This window comes from Geosmithia morbida (assembly GCF_012550715.1).
Source record: "Geosmithia morbida isolate 1262 chromosome Unknown scaffold_9, whole genome shotgun sequence".
In the NCBI taxonomy this organism is placed as follows: domain Eukaryota; kingdom Fungi; phylum Ascomycota; class Sordariomycetes; order Hypocreales; family Bionectriaceae; genus Geosmithia; species Geosmithia morbida.
Window position 1 is genome coordinate 974,419 of NW_023336196.1, and position 21,340 is coordinate 995,758.

General features: G+C 48.7%; 7 protein-coding genes across 7 annotated transcripts; 3 read left to right on the forward strand and 4 right to left on the reverse strand.

The window, feature by feature from the left end:
* Window positions 1–4,011: 4,011 nt before the first annotated feature.
* GMORB2_7818 (xenobiotic compound monooxygenase) lies at window positions 4,012–5,841 on the reverse strand (the record flags this gene model as incomplete). Its single annotated transcript, XM_035469783.1, has 6 exons — window positions 4,012–4,900; window positions 4,966–5,078; window positions 5,150–5,284; window positions 5,339–5,430; window positions 5,499–5,611; window positions 5,690–5,841. The coding sequence occupies 6 exons, from the start codon at window positions 5,839–5,841 to the stop codon at window positions 4,012–4,014; spliced, it is 1,494 nt and encodes a 497-aa protein (XP_035320877.1).
* A 561-nt stretch (window positions 5,842–6,402) lies between these two features.
* GMORB2_7819 (MFS transporter, ACS family, pantothenate transporter) lies at window positions 6,403–8,216 on the reverse strand (the record flags this gene model as incomplete). Its single annotated transcript, XM_035469784.1, has 6 exons — window positions 6,403–6,727; window positions 6,796–6,962; window positions 7,040–7,514; window positions 7,578–7,802; window positions 7,839–7,960; window positions 8,022–8,216. 6 exons carry the CDS (start codon window positions 8,214–8,216, stop codon window positions 6,403–6,405), a joined length of 1,509 nt encoding a protein of 502 aa, XP_035320878.1.
* An 826-nt stretch (window positions 8,217–9,042) lies between these two features.
* On the forward strand, window positions 9,043–11,046 carry GMORB2_7820 (putative flavoprotein CzcO associated with the cation diffusion facilitator CzcD; the record flags this gene model as incomplete). Its single annotated transcript, XM_035469785.1, has 5 exons — window positions 9,043–9,138; window positions 9,203–9,307; window positions 9,369–9,432; window positions 9,512–10,527; window positions 10,588–11,046. The coding sequence occupies 5 exons, from the start codon at window positions 9,043–9,045 to the stop codon at window positions 11,044–11,046; spliced, it is 1,740 nt and encodes a 579-aa protein (XP_035320879.1).
* Window positions 11,047–11,606: 560 nt separating this feature from the next.
* Window positions 11,607–14,305, reverse strand: GMORB2_7821 (Major Facilitator Superfamily; the record flags this gene model as incomplete). Its single annotated transcript, XM_035469786.1, has 16 exons — window positions 11,607–11,631; window positions 11,686–11,816; window positions 11,883–11,956; window positions 12,013–12,059; window positions 12,114–12,185; window positions 12,235–12,640; window positions 12,699–12,757; window positions 12,943–13,033; window positions 13,089–13,131; window positions 13,192–13,234; window positions 13,289–13,315; window positions 13,380–13,490; window positions 13,543–13,613; window positions 13,684–13,791; window positions 13,876–14,037; window positions 14,090–14,305. 16 exons carry the CDS (start codon window positions 14,303–14,305, stop codon window positions 11,607–11,609), a joined length of 1,686 nt encoding a protein of 561 aa, XP_035320880.1.
* A 3,043-nt stretch (window positions 14,306–17,348) lies between these two features.
* On the forward strand, window positions 17,349–18,184 carry GMORB2_7822 (Alcohol dehydrogenase GroES-like domain; the record flags this gene model as incomplete). Its single annotated transcript, XM_035469787.1, is given in 3 exon segments — window positions 17,349–17,355; window positions 17,503–17,723; window positions 17,732–18,184. Coding segments are annotated over 3 exon segments (681 nt in total).
* Window positions 18,185–18,282: 98 nt separating this feature from the next.
* On the forward strand, window positions 18,283–18,792 carry GMORB2_7823 (Alcohol dehydrogenase GroES-like domain; the record flags this gene model as incomplete). The annotated part of the gene is made up of 3 exons (XM_035469788.1): window positions 18,283–18,343; window positions 18,457–18,503; window positions 18,559–18,792. The coding sequence occupies 3 exons, from the start codon at window positions 18,283–18,285 to the stop codon at window positions 18,790–18,792; spliced, it is 342 nt and encodes a 113-aa protein (XP_035320882.1).
* Window positions 18,793–19,277: 485 nt separating this feature from the next.
* On the reverse strand, window positions 19,278–20,954 carry GMORB2_7824 (uncharacterized protein; the record flags this gene model as incomplete). Its single annotated transcript, XM_035469789.1, is given in 6 exon segments — window positions 19,278–19,905; window positions 19,980–20,080; window positions 20,099–20,303; window positions 20,372–20,394; window positions 20,465–20,535; window positions 20,807–20,954. 6 exon segments carry the CDS (start codon window positions 20,952–20,954, stop codon window positions 19,278–19,280), a joined length of 1,176 nt encoding a protein of 391 aa, XP_035320883.1.
* Window positions 20,955–21,340: the final 386 nt, after the last annotated feature.

Below are 21,340 nucleotides of genomic sequence, written 5' to 3' on the forward strand. Positions count from 1 at the left end.
GTACGGGGTAATAATGCTCGAGCGCTAAGAGAAATGAAATAGGCAGGGCCAAGAGAAAGAGAAAGAAAGGGTGTGTGTGTGGAATAAGGCCGAAGGGGAGCGGATCCTGGGGCAGCCACGCCGTTTGTGCAAGGTGGAGAGGGAAGAGAGAAGGACCGGGAGAAGGGCCGTGACTAATGCATATGTACCTCGGCTCCCCTTTCCCCTATTTGGCCGTGTGTCTTGTCTCTCGACATCGTGTTATTGAGCAGCTTCTACTCCGTATTCCCCATTGCATTCCCATGTCTGCGGAATGCTCCTTCTCCAGAAAGACGGGGAAATGTTATTACATTCTGTATATTAGCTATACTGCTCGTAAATGACCAACATATGCATGATTTTCCCATGCACTCGTTTAAGCTCATGTATTCATGGAAGAAATCTTTCACATCTAGATTTTGCTGTCTCTTTCCGATGTAGCGTTCCCAATAACCGGTGCCGCGTAATAAGATGACTTTTCGAGATCAGACTACGGAGTATTACCTGTGAGCCAGAAGAATTCTACCTTCAACTACCAAGCCTTCGTCCAGAAGATTTCCAATTTCGTCATGTACTATGACGGCGCGAACCCCGTCCTTGTGCTCGTTACCAGATCTCGAACGGGGGAAGCTAGAACAAAACGAGATTACCCCGTCGCATTTGCGACGTAAGGTTTACAGGTTGCAAGACGTCGTCCCATGGGGAAATGGTGGTTCTTCGGCCGTATTCTAGCCGCCCTCGGCCAGCCAGTGTTGATGTGGTTTATTTTGCGGGTTTCGCCCTGGGGCCCCCAACTTGTGTCCAGAACCAGTCCCATCCCATTGGTGAATCGGGTGTCGTCCTGCTGTCAGCTGATAGTGCTGCGACATGGAAGAAAGAACGACCTATCCGAATATTTGACCGAGAGGCGCCAAGCTCGTGAGTGAGGACAAGCCCGGACTCGTATTGTTACGCGTAGCTGGCCGTGACTTGAAGCATTGAGAAATCGGCGATATATTGTTGGTTCGATATTATAATACGCCAAGTGCAGGCCACGGCCAGCCTCCGAGCTTTGCAAGAACCAGACGGTCTACAGGTGGGACGTAATACCATCCTCCCCCCTCCCCCACCCCCCCTTTCAATCAATGATAGCCGCCGTCGGCCCGACAGTTGTTTTATGCGACGACACACGACTTGAAGGCCACGTGAGAGCTACAACGGCCAACAGGCTCAGACAGCTCGAACATTCAAATGATTCTTTCATGTTCTCTATATCCAGACTCTGCAAGGTTGAGCCGCATCCATTCAATGTAAACATTGCGGAGCAAATGGCAAACCCCATTACAGTACCCCCCCCCCCCTCCACTTTAGAACGCGCCTACCCATTTCCGGCCTCCGGGAGGTTAAGCTCTACGATTCCTATTGCGGTTACTTCGTAATTGGCGACGAGTTGACAGACATGGAGTCTACACATATTACAAAGTAGCACTCGTAATACTCGGTAGGCGGTGGAGATGCCCGGGGTTCTACCACGCGCGCGGTGCCCCAGGCTCATTCGACTTACGAGTAATGCTCTCCCTCGACCCCGACCCCGTCTTCTTGTCCCGTCATTTTCTTCCTCTCCACGTCTAGGGACTTGGTGGTAGTAATACGGAGTAACCCGCATACAGTAGGCCATGACCGCCGGGTTGGCCTCCCAATTCAGGCTTCGCCCCGGCCTTGCTCCGGCGCCATTTGGTACTCAGCTCCACTTTCACGTAAAAGAAGAGGGGGGAAAATTAGAGCTTGGGCCTGCTTTCCCCATAAAGGCGCACGCACTTGCTTGTCCTGTGTCTTTGGGAAAGATCCCCCTGGGGTTTTTTCCCTGGGGTTTTCTCCCTGGGGTTTTCTCCCTGGGGTTTTCTCCCTGGGGTTTTTTCCCCTGGGGTTTTCTCCCTGGGGTTTTCTCCTGGGGTTCCCCAAAACTCATCATGTCAAGGTCAGTCAAGTAGAAGTAGCCAGTCGAAGCTACCACCAGCCCCACCAATCACCTAAATATGTGGTTTCTATGTACCTTTGTTTCCACTATTTTTCTCATTCTACCCCATAGTACTCATTAAGGAACCTCTAGTATAATTACACGATCCTACTACTCGGTATCCTCCGCAATATCTACCAAAATATCCTTATTCTTACTCAAACGTTTTGAAAGAAAACTCTCATAATATGAAGGAAATCATAGTAACTATTCTAGTATCGTTTCGCTGAGAGGATGACGATTAGAAGAGACAGTTGACGAAAAACAAAGTCTGGGATAGTAGTAGCCTTCTGGTATTAAACCACAAGAAACGAACGGAGGTGCCCCCCCCCCCCCCCCCCCCCCCCGCCCCACCCCCTTTCCTCTCGCCTGACTCTCTATACGAGGAGAACTATCCCGCCCCATACAGGTGATGCTTTCTTAAACAATACAAGTTATACAGGTTGACCTTTCAACTTACGGTGGTTATCTGTGGGTCACAGATACAGCAAGTGCTACTCAACACAACCAATCGAAGTGTATTCTTGGGGTGGCCAGTTCTCGAGGAGGGTGGTCACTTCCTCTCGACTGGTCTTGATGGGGTAAAAACGAGGGAGTTTTGGAGATATCGACCCTTCTCTCTCCTTTTTATTCGATTCTCGGTTCGACGTGTCTCACGTGTCAACTGTCATCATAAATCACACTTTTTCTTAGACTCAAGACCTATGAAAATCGCTTTTCCTCGATTTGACTCGGTGGAATATATGTTTGATATATACTTTCCCCGTAAACAAAGCAGGGGAGTGGGGTATAACTACTATAGTTGGGGAAAGACACCGAAGAGTGAACAGCCCCGTGGGCATATGATGATATTAATGGGCGTAATTTTCTCCGCACCGCCATTGCGCTACGGTCTGCCCCCTCCCCCCTGTTTCTTATCAGGCCAGCTATTTCCCAAGAACTCGCTCATCTGGCATTGTTCCTCACGCTCCCCAACCAGCCTTCGGTGTCAATTTCGGCTTGAATTTGCCTAGCCGGTGGGTTTATCGGTCCGGACCCATGCAAAGCATTAAACCCATTGTACGCTTCAAAGCCGAGAGGCTTCCCAACAACATGATACAATCTGCATCGACACATCTTCGTCGATAGCGTAGAGGGAGAGGATGAAAAACCGCCCGTAGACGCCGGCTAGATATCCAAAGGGTCGCTCCCACCTGAGGTTTCCTCCATCAGATCTTCACATCAGGCGGGACGAGAGCATAATGTATCTAGCCATCCTGTCTCGTGACCACCCTCGCTTCAGTTACTTCTGCTCGTAAAATGCCATATGAGCGGAGCTATGCGCTTTCCTGCAGGAGGCGCGCACATGACACGTCGCGTCGGCGTATCCTTGTTCCCGGGGGAGAAGATCTCTCGGTGCTTCTCGGCTCCAGCATACTTGCCAATCAACAAGTCGGCGTGAATTATGTAGTATGTAGTAACGTGCCATTCGAGAGAATCGGGATCGGTTTCCTATTCTTCTCACCTCTTTCATTCCTTTCTCTCTTTTTCTTTTCTCCAATTCTCCTGTTCCGGGGAATATTTGCCCCTTATCATCATTCTTATCTGCATCGACCTGAAAAGGCTCGGGGATGCTGTAGGAGCCTTGCTGAAGACATGACTGACGCTGGACTTGACCTTAGGCCTTGGGGAGATTGCCATTGGCATCTTGACGTGCTCAAATGACCCGTTAGTTTCCCGGGTCTCTACGATGACGTTTTCCACGGTATTTCCTGACGTCTACTGGCGTCCGTTCAATGAGATGCGTTAATACTACTAATTACAAGACCTGCGTTGTCATTAAAAGGACTGAATTCTGTGGAAATGGCTAAGAATCCGCAGAAAGGGGCACCATGTATTGCAGTCTTGGTATACATCTCCTGTGAATACACGACAGAGAGCTTGGTTACACCTTGACAGCTAACAGATTTCCCCTAGGATCTCCCCCAAAGCAACTCAAGCCTTCATCATTTAAAAAATTATTGAGAAAATCTATACTTGTACCCTGGGTGCGTTTCCCGAAGCTTGGCCCGGCCGGGCGTCGCGTAGAGATTCTCGCGCGCCGTACCTCCGGGCACAGGGTAGTCATCTGACAGCCAACCCCTGGCTTCAAGCTCCGGGATGAGGAACTCGATAACGTCCTCCCAGGCTTGGGGTACTGCGACGTGTCCAATGTTGAACCCATCCAGGTCAGCGATGGTAATCCACTTCTCCATTTCATCCGCCACGGTCTTGCCGGTGCCCACGCTAAAGCTGCCGCCCCCTCCGATTGCGCGGTATTCGGCCAGAGTGCGCGGTGTCCACCTTTCGTAGCCCCACGGGCGCGCCAGGAGCCGTTCACGCTGCTCCTTCGTAACCCCGTTCCACAAAGGATGGTCTGGATCTTCTGGGAATTCTTCGTCCGGCGGAAACTTGCTGACATCAATACCCGAGATGCCACCGAAGAGGGCGAGCCCACCGTCTAGTATGGCATACTTTTTGTATTCCTCCACCTTGGCTTGGGCTTCCTCGTCTGTAGCTGCTAGTACGGGCGTGAACTGTATGAAAAACTTCAGGTCGGCGGGATCCCGGCCCTGTGATGCAGCAAGTTCTCGTGTCCGTTTTATCTTCGGTGCGAGAAATTCCGGGTTCTGGCCGCCGATGAAGACACATTCGGCATGCCTGCTGGCAAAAGAGGATCCTGCTGGCGACATCCCTGCTTGAAAGAGCAGCGGCGTTCTCTGGGGGCTGGGGTCTACCTGGTGGGCGCTTGAGGACTTGAAAAACCTCCCGTCATGCTCCACCTTGCGGACCTTTGAGGGATCTGTGTAAGTGTGTGTCTTGGTATCCTTGACTACAGCATCGTCTGCCCACGAGCCCTCCCACAGTCTTGGGCCTTGTTAGTTCATATCGTAAGGAGAGGGGAGGGAAGAAGAGGATGGGGTGCTTCTCACTTGTACAGCAGAGTGACATATTCTTCAGCCATTTCATATCTGAGATCATGTTCGGGAAGCTTGTCGAGACCCATGGCGCGGGCAGCATTGTCACTCCAGGACGTCACGATGTTCTACGACTTGTCAGTCCATACCGGGGGCTGCTGGGAAGGAAAGCGCCACACAAAAACAGAGATCAACCTACCCAAGCCATCCTTCCGTTGGTGAGGTGATCCAGGGTGGAGAATCTCTTTGCAAGGAGAAAAGGAGGCTCAAACGTGGTGCAGGCTGTAATTCCAAAGGCCAGGCTCTCGGTGACTGCCGCCATGGCAGATATTATCTAGCACGCTGTCAGCGGCACGAATGCGTCATTTGAAACTGCACCTGAACCTACGACAAACGGGTCGTACAGGGGCCATTGGGTGCCCGCCTGGATGGCCGGTGCATGACTTCCTTTGAATGTATCATGGGAGCCAAAGTTGTCCGCTTCGAGCAGGCGGTCGGGTCAGTCAAAGGTTCGATCGATAGATGTGTGAGAAGACAAAAAATCGTACCTAAGAAGAGGGCGTTAAACTTTCCTCGTTCAAGGAGCTTGGCCAGGTTGATCCAGTAAGGCAGTCTGTTTTTCTGCGAGCTCTGGTCTATGGGATTCTGCCACTGGCCAACACTGTGGTCATGGACATTTAGCAACTATACACGCCAGAAGGAACACGTCTGACTTGGTTATAAATGCTCTATACGGTACCTGATGTGGCCAATGCCGTTCATATCGAATGCATTCAGCAAAATCCGCTTCTTCTTCCCCTCTGTTGTGTAGCCATAGCGTCGTTCCCCGTTGACATTGGCAGACTGGGTGTCTACGGATGTCGCTGGGGTAGTCGAGTCCGGAGCTGGCATTGCGAACAGTCCAGAAGGATTTTTGAGGGAGTAGGCCGATGATCCTCCCTTTCCTCGTTCCGCGCTGAGTGCTTCGCGTGGCTTACATATATGTGCCCCCCCCCCGCAGGCCGGGGATAATGCTCAATAAGCGCATATCGCTTCAATGTATTGCATCATTTCTTGTCGGATGGCAATATGCATAGAACCCCGCCGTGTGATCACGAATTTGTAGTAGAAATTCCACAAGGCAGATATGAAATTATTTCTATCTCCGCTCGCGGAGGTGAAATATTTCAACCATTGAGAACAGGTGTGGGCAAGATAGCAAGATATAAACAGATATTGAACGCTCTACATAATGTACCGTACGTTGGCAGAGACGCTATATCTCCATATTCTGGACGATGATGGACCTTTGATAGGAAATACACGATAAATCATTAAAACTTATCCCAATCTCTCCCTTCTCAAAATCCCACAAAGCTGAGCGAATGCCATTCCACTATCTCGTATGTGTTCCATGGTTCTCGGGATGCTTATATATATGCTCTTGAAACTTACAATTCTACTATTTCGTCTTCAAGCCGAATTGGAGTTCTCGGGGACACTTTCAGACTCACCTTTACGCTTCTCGTCCCTCTTAGCCATCCAAATTACACCGATGGTCCAACAAACATACGTGACCTGTAGGACAGCTTCGGTGATGTATCCGCGGAAGAACCGAGGGGCCTGGACGGTGGGGAAAGCCAGGAGGGGGACCCAGCAGTTGAATGCAGTGCCTATGGCAAGCATGGAACTGATTATGAACGCCCGTTCCTCGGCATCGGCGGCACACGCAATGTTAGCGACGCTGTAGTTGATGGGGGATAGTGACACCTCGATGTAGCTTATTGCTATGGCGAACCTGCAGTTTGTTAGCCCCTGTAAGGTGACACCCACCTTCCCGATGGGGTAATGCAACACTTGACGCACCATTTGAAGCTGAAGGAAGTCTCGTCGTAAAGAATCCAGGCAAATTTGGCCACAAAATGTACTAAGCAGACACCGCCGATGATGGGTACAATGGCATCTTGACCGCCCTTATCCACAGTCCAAGAGATAGACCAGATGAACAGGATACCGAGACTCGGGTAAATGGCCTATATCAGGATGGTGATTAGACTGCGTGCAAAGCTGAGTTTTGTACGCATGGGGGAGGGGAAGCAAAACAACATACACTATAGTTGTTGACTTGAGGGGTGGAATACTGCTCATTGGACTTCAGCCAGAGAAGAGGTCCCCCGCTTGTCATAGACATATATCCCAGGAGCCACATGACGTTCCATGGAACCAGGACCCAAAAGTGCCAGCGTCCAAGGAATCGCTTGACGGAAACGAGGGACAAGTTGATCCCCTTAGATTCAAGGCGCCCCTCTTGACGCATCCTCTCCCTTGCGAGGGAGAACTCTTCGTCTGTGAAGAACCAACGCTTTCCATCCCTGGGTGTCCCAGGGAAACTGACAAATCCCCAAACTGCTACGGGTATAGTCATGACGAAACCCACGACGTACATCCAGCGCCACCCGGCATGGCCGAGTGCCCCGTCTAGAGACTGGAATATCCGTGCCGCGAGAACACTGGTTGTCATGGTTCCGAGGCCTGAAGATATGTAGAATATTCCAGCCCGACGAACCAGTTCATCCGCTCGATACCTGAATGCCCAGTGTCAGAGTAGGCAACCCCTTAAGATGATGAATATGTAATATCAGCCTTACCAACTGCCAAGGACGTAATGGATTGAACAGAAGTAGGGTCCCTGAAAAAGACCAATAACAAAGCGATATCCTGCAAGCTCGGAGAAGCTATGTGCTTGGAAACACAGCAAGGTAAATATTCCCCAAAGACACATGCACGTTGGGATAACGTATTGCGCTGGATATCTCGTGACTAAGAGCGTTGCAGGAACCATGGACCTTATCACATATATTATCAGGTTCTGGCTGTGAATGAGAGGGATGATTTGGGCAATGGCTTACACGCAGTAACCGACGCTGAAGATGGAGCCAAGCTGCACCAACTGGTTCTCAAAGAGCTGTAGGTCTTCCCGCATTCCACTGACGTATGCATTGCTAAGGATTCCTCTGTCAATGTATAGTACCTGGAGCACGGTAGAAAATCGTTATTAACCAAATTGCTGCATAAATACGTGTGTTGCTTACCCAGAAACCAATGAAAGCATACGCGAGAATAAAGAAGTCCAACTTTGTGATGAGCCGTCTCTCGAGCGGCCCATCGTTGGGATTGAACCACGAGAAGAACTGCTTATCGCCAAAAATTCGATTGGGTCTCTCGTTTCCCTGATACTCAGAGCCAACCTCCACCGTATCCTCAGCAACTCTCTTGTTATCCGTCATGGTGTTGAGGGGGGGGGGGGGGGATGGAGATGATGGAAGTTATTACAGAGTAATACAAGGGGCTCTCCATATTCAATTGAGCCTCGCATAGCTTGAGATAAACTCATCTATATATCTTTGGAAATAACGCCTGTAAGTCAGTGCTAATAGTATTGCTGTATACAGGATGACAGTTGAGTCGTTACATGCAGGCCGGAGCTGTCTTGGCAGATGCTTCAAAAGTTAGCCGATGTACGGAGCTTATTCGATGATGGCAGTGAGACACATTATGATGCCATAGCTCTGTTAAACATCCCATTCATTGTAAAACCCTTGATAAGCCATTCGTGATTCAAATTCTTCCCCACATAATGAAAAGCCGCGATACTTTGTATGAGCATGTCGTCATCCTCTCGGCGTTTATTGCCCACCAAACATCTCGGCTTTTTCCCGCGGCCCCCGTGACAGCCAGCTTGAAAATATTGGCAGACAACGTGTTGGCCCAAAACTCATCGGTTGATATAGCTAATTTGAGAGGCGACAGGAAATCCGATAGAAGCTGCGATGGAAATGCGAAAAATAGTGACTCGAGGAGACTGGACATTGATCATCAATGCATGTGGTGAGCGCAGTGAATTGGAGGAGACGCAGGCCCTCGGCCGCACGCCATTTTGGTTCCACACTTCATCAACGATGCAACGTAGGCACCAAGTCCGTTGATGCGGAGTTGTAATGCATATATATGAGAGGCTGTTTATAAACTCTGTCTCACGTCGCGATTTTATAAGTATTACCTGCACTTCACTTCTCTCAGTTTCAAAACAAACAGTTCATCAGAACCGCGACAATGACCGTTAAAGGACGGACGGTGATAGTGCCACAGAACAGAGGCCTCTGCTACTTCCCCAACCCAGAGCCTTGGAATCCCCACCGGCCAGTCAAGGTAACGCGGCAGTGGCTGTATGGATTCATTGTTGTAAATATTGCTAACGTATCGACTTTTGTAGATCATCGTGACAGGAGCTGGGATTGGAGGAGTTGCTAGTGCAGTGCTCCTATCACGCAAGGTGCCAAACGCGAGCATATCTGTATACGACCGTTTGGACAAGATTGTATGCTTCACAGACCCATTGAAGGAACAAAGTCCACTAATTGAGCCGGTCCTTACTCCAGGGCGGGACTTGGGCAGCTAATGTCTACCCCGGGGTTCGTTGCGACGTGCCATCTCATGCATACCGTATGTTCACTCAACGACCAATCTTCCCGAAGAGCAACGGATAACAAGGTAGCAGAATTGAGCTTTGAGCCAAATACAGAGTGGTCAGAGTATTACCCAAAAGGAGCAGAGATACAACAGTACTATGAGCGAGTTGTAGCCAAGTACGGACTCACTGATGACTTCCATCTGAGGCACGAAGTCCTCAAGGCCTCGTGGATTTCCGAATCCTCTCAGTGGGAGGTGGAGATTAAGAACCTAGAGTCCGGCGATGTGTTCATCCAGAGAGCGGACTTCTTGGTCAGTTCCCAAGGCCGCATCAGCGTTCCCAAATTTCCAGATGTCCCAGGCCTCGACACATACAAGGGTAGAGTTGTGCACACTGCTCGTTGGCCAAATGACTTTGATTACAAGAACAAGAGGGTTGCCGTAATCGGCAACGGAGCCAGCGGACAGCAGCTAGTACCAAATATCGTCAAAGATGTGGAGCACATTGACCACTACGTGCGCTCAAAGACCTGGGTCACGCCCACGTTTGCCGGGGATCTCTTCGTGGCCACGGCCGACAAGCCAGGTGGCCCCGAGTATTCCGAGGAAACGAGGAAAAAGTTTCGAGACAGTCCAGAGTTCTACTTGGAGCACCGACGTGCATTCAATGCCAAACTCCATATCCGCCATCCCGGCGCTGAGATCCTAGGTAGCCAAGCCAACCAAGACCTTCGCGATCGTATCACAGAGGTCATGCTTGAGCGTCTTGATGGAGATGAGGAGTGGCTGCGCAGAGTCGTTCCGGATTATTCCCCAGGCTGCAAGCGACTAACACCAGCACCGGGTTATCTGGAGTCTCTGAAAGGTCCAAAGGTCGACTACGTCACCAGTAAGATCTTGAGGGTTGAAGAAGGTGGCATTGTTACCGAGGATGGAAATCTGCGTAGAGTGGACGCCATTATCGCGGCGACTGGTTTTGAGAATGGATTTACCACGCGCTTCCCTGTCATCGGAAAAGACGGCGTTGATTTGAGAGAGAAATGGTCGGCAACTGGTGCCATTGGTTATCCCGAGACATACTTTGGCGTCATGGCACCGGGCTTCCCCAATTACTTTACCGTTCTTCAGGTATTTTCTCCATCATCAAGATTTTATTGTCAATGCTCTGTAACTAATATTGCGGTCCAGGCACAAGGAAATGCCAGAGGTGGAACTGTCCCCCTTCAGATAGAAATCTCAGCAACATACATTGCGAAGTGCATCCGCAAGATCCAGTCACAGAGCTACAGCTCCCTGACTCCACGTCAAGATGCAACGCAGGAGTTTAATGACATTGTTAACGGGCACTTCACTAATAAAGTCACCAGCGACACGTGCTCGAGTTGGTTCAAGCAGGGCCCGGGCAAAACAAGGACGGTCATCGCTTGGCCGGGAACTTATCACCATAGGGCTGACATTCTGAGAGATCCTCGGTGGGAAGATTTCGAGTTTGAGAGACGATCGGATGCGAGGCTGAATCGCTACGAGTACTTCTCAGATGGCTCAACGGTGAGAGAAAAGACAGATGATGAGAAGGAGTTAACCAAGTATCTGAGAGCAGTTGGGGATATTGACATTGCAACTGTCCATGAGGCTTGGAATGAATAGATTGGCGGTATATTTGCAATGGGTGAGAATTGATCTATTTGCTCCCGTACCCACCGGTAGCAATGAAACCCTTCCTTTTCCCCCGGCTTCAATGAACGAGGTTTATACATGCTGAGTAGATTAAGAGTGTAGAAAGATACATCACATTTCCATTTCATCTTGTCGACAACTGCAGGACTGGGAGAGAGGATGAGAAACCTATCCTCTTTTCTACGGGCCAACCTTGACAACTTGTAAAAAAATTTAGGGAAGCTTAAGTGAAGTACGACTAGGGTTATAGGAGCACGCCGTATTCATATTTCGGTATTTATTGAATAATCATCCATCGTTACTACACAGTACCTGTTATAAGTTGTCGCTCGTGCCAAGAAATTACCACTCCTCTGAATGCTCCATACATACATAGCATGCCCGGAAGTATATGCAGAGTCAATGGTTGGGAAAACGAATTTAACGTAGAAACACCCTCCCCGCCTACCCCAAGCAGACTCATTTCCTCTCAGTGACACTTTAACGGACATATAATTCTTTCCCGTTATAATAATATCGAGCTAAAATTTTTATAGGGCAAATAGGAAGTCGAGTCTGCGGGGAAAGTTAGCATACAGATGATGTAGGTGCAGTCCAAACTCTACTCACCTCTTGTTCCCTTCGTCGGTTGTGTTTTGTCTATAGTCGTCTCGTTCCTCTGGAGACATGGCATCCCATATCTTGGTCTTCGTATTGTTTCTCCAGCGGTAGTAAAACCATGTCGCAGGGTATTGGACGAGCTATAGTCGTCATTAGTATCTTTCATCATATTCACATCGGACCATGGGCCAAGATATATAACTTACACACATCCAGATGCAAATGACCAAAAGACCAGTGTTTGCTTTCTTGTATCGTGGAGAATCGCTGTCTTGGTAAACTGTAACCCTGGTCAATAAACCAAGTCATGTATATCTTGCGTTGGACTGAACTTACTGTTTGCGCCAATCATCCCGCTCGCTTGAACAAACATGTTATAAAGACTGCAAAGGATTAGAATATGGTGGTCTCCGGGGAATGCAGAGTGATCAACTCACGATGCAGATACTGTGCGATTCTGAACAGATCCTGCATTTCTGCTGGTCCATGCAACTTGGATGGGATGAGTGCTGTAACACGTTAGTATATTGATCAACAGCGTGGAGGTCACCGACATACTAGGGGAAAGACAGAAGCACTGTGGAGATGGCGAAATAGGACCATGCGCTAATGGGATCCGGCATTGCAAGGAGTGCCACAAAGCAAGGTAGTAGCCATGCGTCTTCCGCCATGGCCACGAGACTTCGATTATTGACCAGTTCGCTAATTCCCGTAATAGCCAACATGGTGACACACGAGGTCGCAATATAGGGAATCGACAGCAGATTCGTTTCGACGACGTTGAATCCAAGCTCTCTGAGCGAGAGTGAGAGGTACTGGCCAACAGGGTACTTGGGAAGCCCAAAGAGTAGACCGAGGATGTAGAGCGGCCACATGTCGTAATCCTTTGTACACTCCCAAATTTGTCGAACTGAGAGACCTTGTCGGTTGAACATTCCTCCTTTGTGTGGGTCGTCACGGATCACTGGTAACGTATTAGCCACGTCGGTTTTGCGGTGCTAGTGCCAGTGCCATGATCATACCTGAGTTGACAATGATCTTTGCTTCGTGATCGGAGAAGTATCCTCGAGGATTCCACCAACTCTTCGTTTTGGCAGGCGATTGTGGGAGGAGGAAAAAGGACATGAGCCCAATGATAACTAGATGCATGTTTCGTAAGTATAGCACCTTCGAATGGAAATGAACCAATGCATACATGTGAGGGCCCCCCTAAACCACGTTAGAATATTTCGACATCGCATAACAGCTGTAATATGGGCAACTTACTCGATGAGGTACAGCCATCTCCAGCCGGCGTACCCCAAGACTCCTCGCATTGATAGGAGGCCAACCGAAGCAAATCCGAAAGCGATCTCAGCTGTTGATTTGTTATCGTTAGTCACATCCGAGGCAAGAGAAAAAGGGCCGCATACAAAACTGCGAAGACATCCAGAACCAGGCTAGACGAATGGGGAGCTATTCAAAGAAGACATGTTAATTTCGCATCCTTGCTTTCAGTTAAAGCTGGGCTCTTACCGCTGTGCCGGTGTACCAGTAGCTGAGGTAGAGAATGGTATCACTATTTCCAACTTAGTATGGAGACAAATCAACACCAGGTGGGTTCGTGACATACGGAATAAAACCGCCCTGGAATGTGGCACTGTGGTTATTGGGTTAGCAGATATCACCTCGACCTCATCCAACGCAACAGCGGTCGAACTTACATTAAGTATCGTGTCGCCAGAAACGATGCACGGCCTTTCAGGAAGAACTGTAGACCGGAGATGACACTGAATATACAGATCTGGATTGGGATCCAGACATCGGGGCCAATTCTGCGAGAATCAGTACAGCTGTGCTTGACGAAAGTGTACTGAGAATTCTTACCGTTTAGAAATCAGCTGGGATGGCAACTCTGCAACAAGAAAGGCGACGCGGAAAATGGTTTGTCCAATATTCTGTTGATACACATCAGCATCATATAAATCTGGCGTACACTTGAAGACCATTCAGGGTAATAGATCTTACGTAGTCGCCCTTGGTAATACCAAGGTCATCCAGCATGTTATCCGAGACGGCATTCGAGATGTTATCTCTGTGGACATTGAGACAGGCAAACATTACGAAGGCCCAGAGCTTTTTTTTGGGAGGGAAGGGAGGAGAAGAGGTGTCGTGTTAGCTGTGATTTATGAATGTCGAATCTGGGTTGGAAGAACATACCAAGATCGTCCAGTCGACCTTTCGTCGCACCGATCGCTCCTCCCTCCATGTCCATCGAAACGACGGGTCGAAGGAGGCCCAGTTTTCCCACTGAGGATGGATGTAAGACTTCTTGTACTCTTCGACATTCTCAGAGTCCCAAATGCTGGGTTGCGTCGCAATCTTTGGAAGGTTAGCAATGGTCAGATTTAGGTCGGTTGGCAACCGCTCTTACCCCATCCAGATCCATGGAGTCCTTCTTCCGAAACCCCAAGGTCTGCAGAATTATGGCCCCTAGAGTGTTCGGCTTCGTAGAAGATTCCAGCTCGGCAGCCACCGTAGTAGTCGTCGCCAGCTGCTTGTTGCCATCTGCTCCCTTCGAGGTTTCAACATCCTGGTCCGACGGTCCGTTGGAGCCGTTGCTGTTAGTATTGGTGATGGACGACGCCATGTTGGATTCTCGAGCAGACCCGTCGACAGCTGCCACGTGGGTTGACATGTCTAGAAGTCGAAAAGTTAATGGATAAGGTAAAGTTGTAGTGCAGCCAGCGTTGTAGAAATAGACACGCCCTCGACTTCGAATGGGCTTCTAGTGCCGACACCCCAGTCCAAATTGCGCGTACAAGTACGAATAGAGTACCGAGTTTTGTCTATCTTGACCTACTAATGCATATATTTCCACTATGATAGGTAGGGGGCGAAAAAGTTTCTTACAATGTGGGCATCGGAAACTGTCCATGGCCCATCATAATGGCGACATCGCACAGGACCCATGCGTTTTTGGTGTTTTGCACCACTCTGGGTCTTGGGTACGCGATCAATTCACAATTATCTTGTCTAATGACGTGCTCTGCCAAGTACTACAAATTTATAACTGATACCTGATTTCTCGCATATTGGAACGTCGAAAAGTTGTTCTGGACAAAATAGGTAGTAAGGCCGCTCGATACGGTTCATGAAAAAGGATGTCTCAGTCCATGAGTATAGACAATCCTTAAAAAATACAAGCAATGGGGAGTATGGTTAAAGGGAGGGTTTTCGTTCCATGTTGATATCATTAGTATCAGTTAATGATACTATCCGCCGACCGCGTATGTACATATGCATACATTAAGTGGAGGCCAAATATCTGCGGGCTTTTCCGTCTCCAAAAGGGGCGACGGGTATAAAACCGGATCTCTGCCGCTGCACGAGCCAAAGTGGCATTGTAAGCAATGAGTGTACGGCCAACCCTAGGTTGAATACGCAGAGTATTATCAGAGGTAATGCGCATTTTCCTCGTGAAGCTGTCAAGGTAAATTCCAACGAGCGCCCGATCATCCGAGACGAGCATCCGGGACTTCTCTTAATAAGCAGGTGCCGATGCGCCGTGAGTAAAAGGGTCTGCTGCCCACCCATAGGCCAATGATGTCAATTTCATATGTTTTCACCTCGGGAATCTTTGGCTGGAAGGGGCAATGACTGCGTAATATTAACCCATATGTGATCCTTCCAAGCCTGCTCTGAACAACGAAGAATCCGCTCAGCTTCCCGACATCTAACTAGGCTTTACAGGGGGCTAACAACGGGTATTGATCGTAAACCGGTTAAATCGCGTACTAGAGAGGTTACAAGTTGACACTATTGCCAAAGCGTATAATCTGTAGTAACGATTGAGTCATGTCTCTATGCATGAATCGAAAAGGATTTACCCGCGCTACATGCTGGTTCTTCTGGGATTTCAGTGCAAGCTGCATAACGAATATCTGACCGTCTATATTCCTCGGTGAACGGTGTAGGCTATAGCGATTGCTGAAATACACATAATGTATAGTAATACGCGTAACAGCTGAGTAGCCATAAAACTAGCAATCCAAGTCTCATCGCAATCTACGACATGCGCCCCTTTTCATAATTGGCATCATTCCTGGGCGGCTGTAGTATGCCTTTGAATACTGTCCGTCTATTCCTTGTAGTGCCTTGTAGAATAGAATTCCATTCCGAAGCATCTAGTACAAAACGCATCAAGCAATTTCTATAGCCGCCTACCCTTCGAGTCAGCTACATCACTGAAAGTCTGAATAGCATTGTACGAGTTGTAATATGGGTAGGGCCTGTACTCTGGAATGAAAATGATTGGTGCTTCGGCTCTGCGTCATGACCCTGACGTGAGCACCAATCACCTTCTCCCATAGATTTTCAATGGACATCCTTTCTGGCTCAAGACCAGGACCTCGGGTTCGGGACACTGTTATGACTGGAACGTCCTAATTGGAGCATAGTGGACCTGGCAGTTCGTTAAAGAATATAATTAATGAATACTGGATTGGGAACTGCGCTTGTGGCACTGAATTAGGGGAGGATCCTTGTCATACAGCGCCTTGTCCTCTTGATTCCGATATATGGGCGCTCACAACGGACCATATGACGTGATATATCTGCAGTCAACAGAATCCCAAGAAGCACGGTGTTAATAAAAGCCTCATGGTGCAGAAGAGACACGGCACAACTCGCTCGCTCAGGAACGTCTGTGATTATTACGTGATATGTGGCGCAACGGTTAGAGAAAACGGTTGCTATGCGTCTCGTGGCACATCTTCCCCGTGGCCCCTAGCGTCTACCAAAGAAATAAAGTTGTCAATCAGGAATCACCTTGACGTGAATTGATGCGCGGAGTGAGTAGCTACTGCTACCCTCTTGTAAGGCACCCACTTCTCCACAAACTCTGGTCTTCTCTATCCCACGCGAGTGGTCAAACAGCGAGATAGCGAAGCGGAGAAAAACACCTGATAGGTTTCAAGTACGAGCGGGGAAGCAGCCAATACATGGACCCCCCCAGAGAGGAATCACCCAACAGACTATGATGGAAGGGCAAAATATATCTGGGAACTATGACGAGTGTTGCTCGAAACTTCGGCTTGGATAAGGCTGGATTTTATGTCTGCATTTAAAACATGATGACGCTTGCTTTCCGAGGAGAAAGACCTGGCGAACGCCCGCTAGGCAAGGCGATTTCCGAGCAAGGCCCAAGCGACAAGCGGGACTACGTGACAGCGCTCATGGAGGACCCCGACAAGTATGTCATGTTCTGCGGCGACGGCACCGACGACGCGATGGCTGTGGCCCAAGGGGCGGCGGGCGGCGGGCAGATGGGGGTATTAATAACACCCTGCAGCTTTCATCGGGCCAGACTCCGATCTAGTCTGCGCACATCTGAGTCCATGCAATTATTATATGCTTGCTTGAGACACCAACAGTCCCCATCTTTTTTTTTTCACCGGTATCTAACACTATACAAAGATGATCACTCATATCATGAAGGCCATTGTTTACGTTGAACCTAATAAGGCCGCCGTGAGAGAGATTGATAAACTGAAGATCAAAAACCCTGATGACATCAGGCTAAAGTAACGATAGTATGTTTTGGTCTTACCGTATATCATGAGACTTCAAATTTCTCACTTTGGTTCACAGGCTGCCATCTGCGGCTCCGATTTACGGTGAGGGCTAAAGTGATGCGTAGTAGGTATTGATATGCGACTGATACTATCACGCGACATTAGTATATAAAAAAGGCGGACAGCGGAAGAGCGAGCCGGGAATCACTTTCGATAGGATTGGAGTCCCAGAATGCGGTGCCAGCTGGATCGAATTGCTAAAATGGTCCAGGCTATAAGAATACGGGTATCCTTGAAGAGCTTGGGAATGGTGCGAAACTATCGAAGAAGAGCGACCTGATCGTTATTCCATCAAACGTTGCAGACGCAAGATGCCGCGATTGCAAAGAAGGGAAGACGGCCCTTTGCACCGGCGTCAATCTAGGCTTTTCTGGTGGTGTCTATGGTAAGATTGGGCCCTTCAAACCTTGGTGCAGTGTCGACAACTCACTGGTCTGTAGGATATGTCGCCATGGGACCTTATGGAGGAGGCCAAGTCCAGTATCCGCATCTCGTACGCCGATTCCACAACATTGATCCTACCGCCGAGAAAAGAGCACGAAGCTGTTTTCATTGTTCCTGCCGACATTCCCCCTACAGGTATGTTGTTCGATGACTTAGATGATCATGATTCTGCGAGAAGAAAAGAAAGGGGGCTGGCCAAAGAAGGGGACATAAAAGGCTGGCACTCAGTACAGGTTCGCACAGCGTCGACATATCTGGTTCCCAGTCTGGAGCCTGTCGCGATTTTTGGTGCTGGTTCTATTGGTCTCGTGGCAGCGTACTCAGCTGCAATCCGCAACGCTAGTCGGGTCTACGTCATTGACCGTGTTCCTGAGCACCTAGATACAGCTGCCAGAATTGACTGCACCCCTCTCGATGCTAGTAAAGGGAGACGCTGTGGAGCAGATTGAAAAGCTCAATGGCGGTTGTGCCGACCGCTGCATGGATTGTGTTGGTTACCCAGCTGTAGGCCAGGTGGTGCCTCGGAGCAGCCCAGCATAACATCGTCATGGAAAACGTGATCAAAGTGACGAGGGCTTGCGTGGTATCCCTGGACTCCATGTTCCCAGGTCAGTTCCCTGCCCTCCACATTGACATACATATATCTCGTTACAAGCTGACAATTGGCCTTGGACTATTTGAAGCAGCAGCAGCAAAAAAAAAAGGTCCTCTTGACCTTCAGGAAGCTATCCGGGGAGGTATTGCGTCTCTCCAACGCCAAAAGGCATGGTAAGAACACACGCTGAATGCAGTTCTGTAAGGGCTGCCACCCAAAGTTTGACAGTACAACAACAACAAGACCTATAATCGTCAATACCTCTGTGACTTAATCATCAAGGGCAGGGCGAAGCCAAGCTTTATGGTATTCCATGAAGTTAGTATGGACAAGGTCGAGGTTGCCTACCACAACTTCGACAAGCGTATCAATGGATGGATATACCAAGGTTCCAATTCATCCCAATGGTGGATTTTGAAAAGGAATTACATACCGGATTGTCGATATGCCTTGTATTATTGAAGTAATAAATACTTCAGGGGGCCCGTAATTGAATGTGAATTAACCGTACCCGCCTAACGGATCGCTTGATGGGTTCGGATGCCAGCCAGCCCGATATTACCATAGCTGAAGGGATCTTGATCCACTCTACTTCCCTATTCTCTATGTCCCCATCTATCAAGCCCATTGTGTTCGAGTGTCTCCTGTGAATTGGTGGCGAAAGTGTTTGAGAGATTGATATCATAATTTTCAATGTTTAGATTTCTGATCAAAGAGGGATATCATGTCCATTGATGGGGCCTTGCACCGACCACTTAATATATACTCCATGGATTATCGTAAATAAGTATAGGAAAACAGAAACTAAAAACAGAAAAAAAAAGAAAAAAAAAACAACACAAAAAATGCAGCCACACGCTCCGGCTGGACAATCCGATAGACCCAATGTACCCCATATAATGACTGGTCGTAGAATAAAGTTCATAAAATAATAGACAACAGGTCGTCTACCAGGATTGCGCATCCGTTTTCCTTAAACCAGAGGTTTCAGTATTTCCCGGAGTGGTATGCCCAGAATCAGAAATCGACTCCCTGTCGCCGTTCCAAGCGGCCCGCCGGCTGGTGACGACCACATCAGTCGTCTTGATAATTCCTGAGGACTCTAGAATGTATTCCCCACTTCCCCCATCGTCCTTGCTCGCATCCACGTGGGAGCTTTGGTCACCCCTATGTTGGGGGATAGTGACGCCTGATCCTGAAGGTTCAGACTCTGGATCAACTCCGCTTCCCAGAGGTTGCATGCCTCCCTTGCCACTCCTCCACGACTTCATAACGTATTCAGAGCCGGTCTGTCTTGACTTGGATCCGGTTCCACTCCTTGTCTTTTCGGAGAAATACTTGATGAGTGGTGACATGGTGGGAATGTTGCAAATGATGATTCCAATGTCATTTTCCACAAGAGACCAAATAATGGATGGGGCAGAGTCGAGCGGGTTTTTGAGGTTCTTGATGGTTTGGATTCGAATGCTCTGTATGACTGTGACAAAAATCCCAAGTGCAAAAAGGCCTAGCAACACAACCTTCTTGCGTGTTTGAATCCTTGATTTTATAAGGACGGGGAACGGGAAGAGTAGACTGGATTGAGGTAAAGATTAGCCACAATATCATTCATGTATCGTACATCACTCGGTACGGAAAGGGAAACTTACACCATGACGTCCATGACGATTGTCAAGGATGAGAAGGTCAAATAGAAGGTGACCAAGTCAACGCATTTTCCGGTAACGGTCGAGTCCCATTGCATAGCAATCTAAACCAGTCAGCTCACGGTCCACACAGAATAAGGAGATACAAAGGATTTCCATGATATTACAGGAATGCATCCGAAGATGAATATGCACATGAAGGCGATATGCGCTGCCATGACAAGCACGCAGAGAACGATACAGGATATTCGATATACCCCCTTAGGCATGAATCGGAGATAAGAGAGCAACAAGCTTAACTTGAAGCACCAGATCCCAAGGACGTAGCTAAAACGTAAAGGTATTGTGAGAATCGACAGACTGTGGCACGAAGGGTTCAGGTAGCTAGTACGTACAACGGTGCGCCTATGTATTGCAGCTATTGCAAAAGCATTAGTAGGTTGATTTCATGACCTGCTCTAGATCATAAAGAAGGTAATGCGACTTACCAGCCCGAAGTTATACATGTTTTCCGGGGGGAAATCATCGAGTGAGTCGAGTCCAAGGCCCCATCTTGTTTCTATAAACTCGAGTTAGAGGTCTGCCTAGTCCATGGGGGTCTTATAGAAGGTGAAGACGTACGGATCACAGTGCAGATTGTATAGCCAACAGCTCCGATCTGTCGTGAGTCTCTTGTCAGCCTCATGTCTAACCATCGCAGCGCATGAGTTCCAACCCGTCGTAGGCATACATACCCCTGAAATAACAACAACGTAATCATCTGTTCCCTCATTAGCAACCTCATTTTTTTTTCTTTGGAAAAAAGACCCTGTTGAATCGTTCCTGCGTACCCCATCCTGTTGCTTTGACTATGAGGAGTCTGACGTATAGGCGCACGAAAATCGTCCCGATGGCAAGCGAAGTCATAGCCAGTCCGGCTCCAGTTAGGGTCGGACCATCAGTCGGCGTCCCTTCTGGTGTGTTGAAGACCCAAGCCATATTGCTTCAGTCTTTTTTCTTGAGGGTTTTCTTGATCCAAAATTTGCCGACTAGTTGTCTCTTATCCCTTGCTGGACTGGCCAGAATCGGGAGAGTCTAGTCGATTAAAAGGAAGAGAAAAGCAGGTGTCTTTTGCGACAAAAGTTATGCAGGGGAATGGGATTCGCGTGACAAGTGTTCTCTTGTAGTTTTCTCCCTGAGCTACAACTGTGTGGCTATCAATGTGGCCCAAAAGGGCTTAACTTCTAAGATGGCGGAACACGTTTAGTCGCAGACATGGATCGGGATTTTCGTAGCATCCTTCTCCCACGTACACATGGCTTATGGATGCCCTCCGCGTGACATTTCCACCCACATGGCATGGTTCTGCTAACCTAGGCTTAGAG